Here is a 4,294-nt window from a genome sequence, read left to right on the forward strand (position 1 = left end):
TAGAGGTTTGGCCACATTATTCATCTGGTGTCTTTCCAGTATGAATTCTCTGTTTAGAAGGCATGCATGCTGGATAAAGGCCTTGCCACACTGGTTATATTTGTGAGGTTATGGTCCAATATGAATTCTCATAGGCATGAATGAGTGAGCACTCCTTAACCGATTTTTCTCACATTCTTTTTTTCTTTCTTTCTTAAAGATTTTATTTACTTATTTGACAGAGAGAGGGAGAGAGAGCACAAGTAGTGAGGAGGGTCAGGCATGGGGAGAGGGAGAAGCATGCTGCCTGCTGAGCAGGGAGCCCAATACAGAGCTCAATCCTGGGACCCTGGGATCATAACCTGAGCCTAAATGAGCGCCCTAACTGACTGAGCCACACAGGTGCCCCTCTTATTACATTCTGTACACCGGTAAGCTTTCTATCTAGTATGGATATTATGATGTTTAATGAGGACGGAATGCCTGTAAAGGCCTAATGCCATTCTTGACGTTGGTAAGGTTTCTCTCCAGGATGGATCCTGTGATGCTGAGTCAGGGCTAAGCTGTCCTTAAAGGCCTTGCCACATTCATGGCTTGTTAAGGTTTCTCTCCAGTATGAGTTCTGTGATGTCGAATAAGGCCTGAGCTCCGGTTAAAGCTCTTGCCACATTCCTGACACTGGTAAGGTTTCTCTCCAGTATGAATTCTGTGATGTCGTATAAGGGTTGAGCTGTGGTTAAAGGCCTTGCCACATTCTTGACATTGGTAAGATTTCTTTCCATTATGAATTCCCTGATTTTGAGTAAGCCTTGAGCACCAGTTAATGGCCTTGCCACATTCTTGGTATTTATAGTGTTTCATTCTGGTATGGGTTCTGCTATGTTTACTGAGGTGTGAGTGCACATTAAAGGCCTTGCCACATTCCTGACATTGGTATGCCAGTATGAATTCTATGATGTCGAGTAAGGTGTGAAAGGCAGTTAAAGGCCTTGCCACATTCTTGACATTGGTAAGGTTTTTCTCCACTATGAATTCTGTAATGCTCAGTAAGACTTGACCTCCAGATAAAGGCCTTGCCACATTCGTGACATTTGTAAGGTATCTCTCCACTATGAATTCTGTGATGTTGAATAAGGGCTGAGCTCCAGTTAAAGCTCTTGCCACATTCGTGACATTGGTAAGGTTTCTCTCCACTATGAATTCTGTGATGTCGAGTAAGGATTGAGCTGTGGTTAAAGGCCTTGCCACATTCTTGACATTGGTATGGTTTCTCTCCAGTATGAATTCTGTGATGTTGAGTAAGGGTTGACCTGTCATAAAAGGCCTTGCCACATTCTTGACATTCATAAGTTTTCTTGGCATTATGAATTCCCTGATGTTCAGTAAGCCCTGAGCACAAATTAAAGGACTTGCCACATTCTTGGTATTTATAGAGTTTCTCTATACTATGAATTTTGCAATGTCGAGTGAGGTGAGAGTGCATATTAAAGGCCTTCCCACATTCTTGACATTGGTAAGGTTTCTCTCCAGTATGAATTCTGTGATGTTGAGTGAGGTGTGAAGGATGTTTAAAGGCCTTGCCACATTCTTGACACTGGTAAGGTTTTTTTCCACAATGAATTTTGCAATGTTGAGTAAGTTCTGAGAATGATTTAAAGGCTTTGGCACATTCATTACAGTTGTAATTTTTCCCTGCAATGTGAATTCGTTTATCTCTATTAAGACTTGAGTGATCGTTAAAAGCCTTGCCACATTCTTGACATTTGTAAGGTTTCTCTCCAGAATAGATCTGCAAGTGACCATTTATTGATGAACAGTCCTTTAAGGTTTGACCACCTTCTTCACATTTGTATACTTTTCCTCCAGTATGCATTTGCTGATGTTGAGATAGTGTTGAGTGGCAGTCAAAGGATTTACCACATTCCTTAAAGATGTAAGCTTCCTCTCCCTGAGGGATTATCTCATTGATGTTTAGGCTTGGTGACTGAGTAAACATGGTCCCTGGTTTACTAGATGTGAATGGGCTTTTTCCCTCATGAATTCTCTGATGATCACCAACACTGGAGGACTGGTTACAAGCTTTCCCACATTCATTATCTTTATGAAGACAGTCTCCTGAAGGGAGTATACTGAGGTTAGAGCTTGGATAAAAGCCTTGCTCACATTTATCACATTCGTAATGGTTCTCTGCAAACCTAGCCCTGACACATCGGTGAACACTGGAGCCCTGGTTCAATGTTTTCTGAGATTCAGTGCATTGAGCAAATCTGTCTCCAGTGAAAAGCCTCTGGTCATTCTGGAGGATCGACTCCTCGGTGAAGCCCCTCTCGAATGGATCCCACTGAGCACTTTGTTCTTCATTTCTAAATCTCTGATTTAAGGTCAGGCCAGTCCAATCTTCCAAATGGCTCAAATCATTATTCTCAGCATGGACTAGGTTACTTTTCAGATGTTCCAAATGGTCTGTCCACAAATAGCTATGTTTGAATATCTGATCAGAGCTTGTGCTGACAGAAACACACTGCTCTGCAGAAACAGTTGACTTAAAAAGGAAGGTTTTCCACAGTGGTTTATATCCTTCACCATTTGGGGCAGTGAGATTCTCATTAAGGGCAATTGCCTTGGTTTGGGTGTGTCGCCCAGAATTTCTTTGATGCCCTTCTCTCTCCCCATCATTGTCCCAGTCTGTGCGTAAGTGTAAAACCTCAACAGCACTATGTTTGTATCTGTGCATTGATACCTTCTGGAAAGAACCTTCTATGCTCCACTTTAGCAGGAAACTCTGGGTGTCATGTGACGATACAGCTGAAAGATACCAAATAAGAGTAAAACCATTGCACTTACTACATTCAGAAGAATATACTGATGACTTCCAATACAGAAGCATCAAGTCAATCAAAGTCAGAAAGATGGCTGAGAAGGAGTCATCAGGACCTCATTTCTCCATGGATGCACAACATGGCACACAACGTACTGAGCACAGAGTCTAATAGAGAATTCTGCGATATGGTCATGGTGTAGCACAAATCACTTTCCTGTATCTCTAACAATCAGGAAAAGGGTCACATGAGCTCAAAATTAGGATAAGAATAGAGGATATAGAAACAGAAGACTGAACTGAACCAAACAGGGTACAGTAAAAATAGGAACATATCAAGCACAGGAAGAGTTGTTTGGCAGAAAAGATCAACGATGCTGACAGCCCATGAACTAAATTAAGAATAACACAAAGAAGACCAACTAAAATGACAGGTGAAGAAGTGAAAGCAGACACAGTGTAACTGACTGTAGGAATAAAAGTAATTATAAGAGGCAACAATGGATAATCAGTGTCCACAAATTGTTAATAAGAGACAAGTATACATTTCAAAAAAGGTATAACCAATTTAGACTCCATCACTCAGAAAAGTAGAAAAAAAATCTCAGCTGATCTGCAAACATGAAGCTGAAAGAAAGGGGAATAAAATTAAAAAGCCCAACAAACAAAAACTGTGTGCCAGATGAGTTCACTGGATATTCAAACAGACACTGAAGGAGAAAGGACTGCAAATCTCCTCAAACATTTCCAAGGAGTGATGATCAGAGAAACTAGCAGAACACGCGCTCTGTGGCACCAGCATTCCCAGCTCATGCAAGCCAGACGAAGACACTACAAAGAACGAAGTTTGCAAAACTCTACCTGTGACACATACTCACTCAAAGTCCACAATAAAATAGAGGAAACTGAATCAAAAGCACATTTTCCCTTTTTACAAGATGATCAAGTGGGAAACGGACCTGGAATTAAGGGCGCTCCAACATACAGAAAACCATAAATTCAAGACTCCACATTAACAGAACGAAGGGCAAAAATGACATGATCACATTAAGAGAGACAGAATACAAATATGGTCATACTGGACAACATGTCATGATAAAAATACTCAAAGGAGAGACAGAAGGAAACCCCAACCTAATGAATGCCACAAATACATGAAAAGCTGAAACCTATTCAGGAGGGACAGTCTGCAAGCTTCTCCTCTCTCATCACTGCCCACCACTGCCTTTGAGCATAGTACTAGATTCTCTATTCAGAACAATTATGCAAACAAAAATAGAGTAAAGGAATCTAAACTGAAAAAGAAACAGTAAAACTCATTTTTCACATGGGACATGATTACTGAAATCCCTCAAGATCATCATTTTAATTTTTTTTACTGTTTTTGGTCATTGTTCATATTGTTTATTTCTGCTGGTTTTTCCCTACTAGACTTCCCATTTCCCAAGTTTTTCATGTTATACAATACAGAGTTAACAAAAATGTTGGAATAAACAA

At 40.5% G+C, this 4,294-nt stretch overlaps 1 protein-coding gene across 1 annotated transcript; it reads right to left on the reverse strand.

The window, feature by feature from the left end:
* Positions 1-576: 576 nt before the first annotated feature.
* On the reverse strand, positions 577-2,713 carry LOC111140268 (zinc finger protein 660-like). Its single transcript, XM_022492573.1, has 4 exons — positions 1,840-2,713; positions 1,441-1,587; positions 931-1,356; positions 577-770 (listed from the first exon to the last, which is right to left on the reverse strand). Exons 1-4 carry the CDS (start codon positions 2,711-2,713, stop codon positions 577-579), a joined length of 1,641 nt encoding a protein of 546 aa, XP_022348281.1.
* Positions 2,714-4,294: the final 1,581 nt, after the last annotated feature.

This window comes from Enhydra lutris, unplaced genomic scaffold (assembly GCF_002288905.1).
Source record: "Enhydra lutris kenyoni isolate GAN:26980312 unplaced genomic scaffold, ASM228890v2 scaffoldscaffold354, whole genome shotgun sequence".
Lineage (NCBI taxonomy): Eukaryota > Metazoa > Chordata > Mammalia > Carnivora > Mustelidae > Enhydra > Enhydra lutris.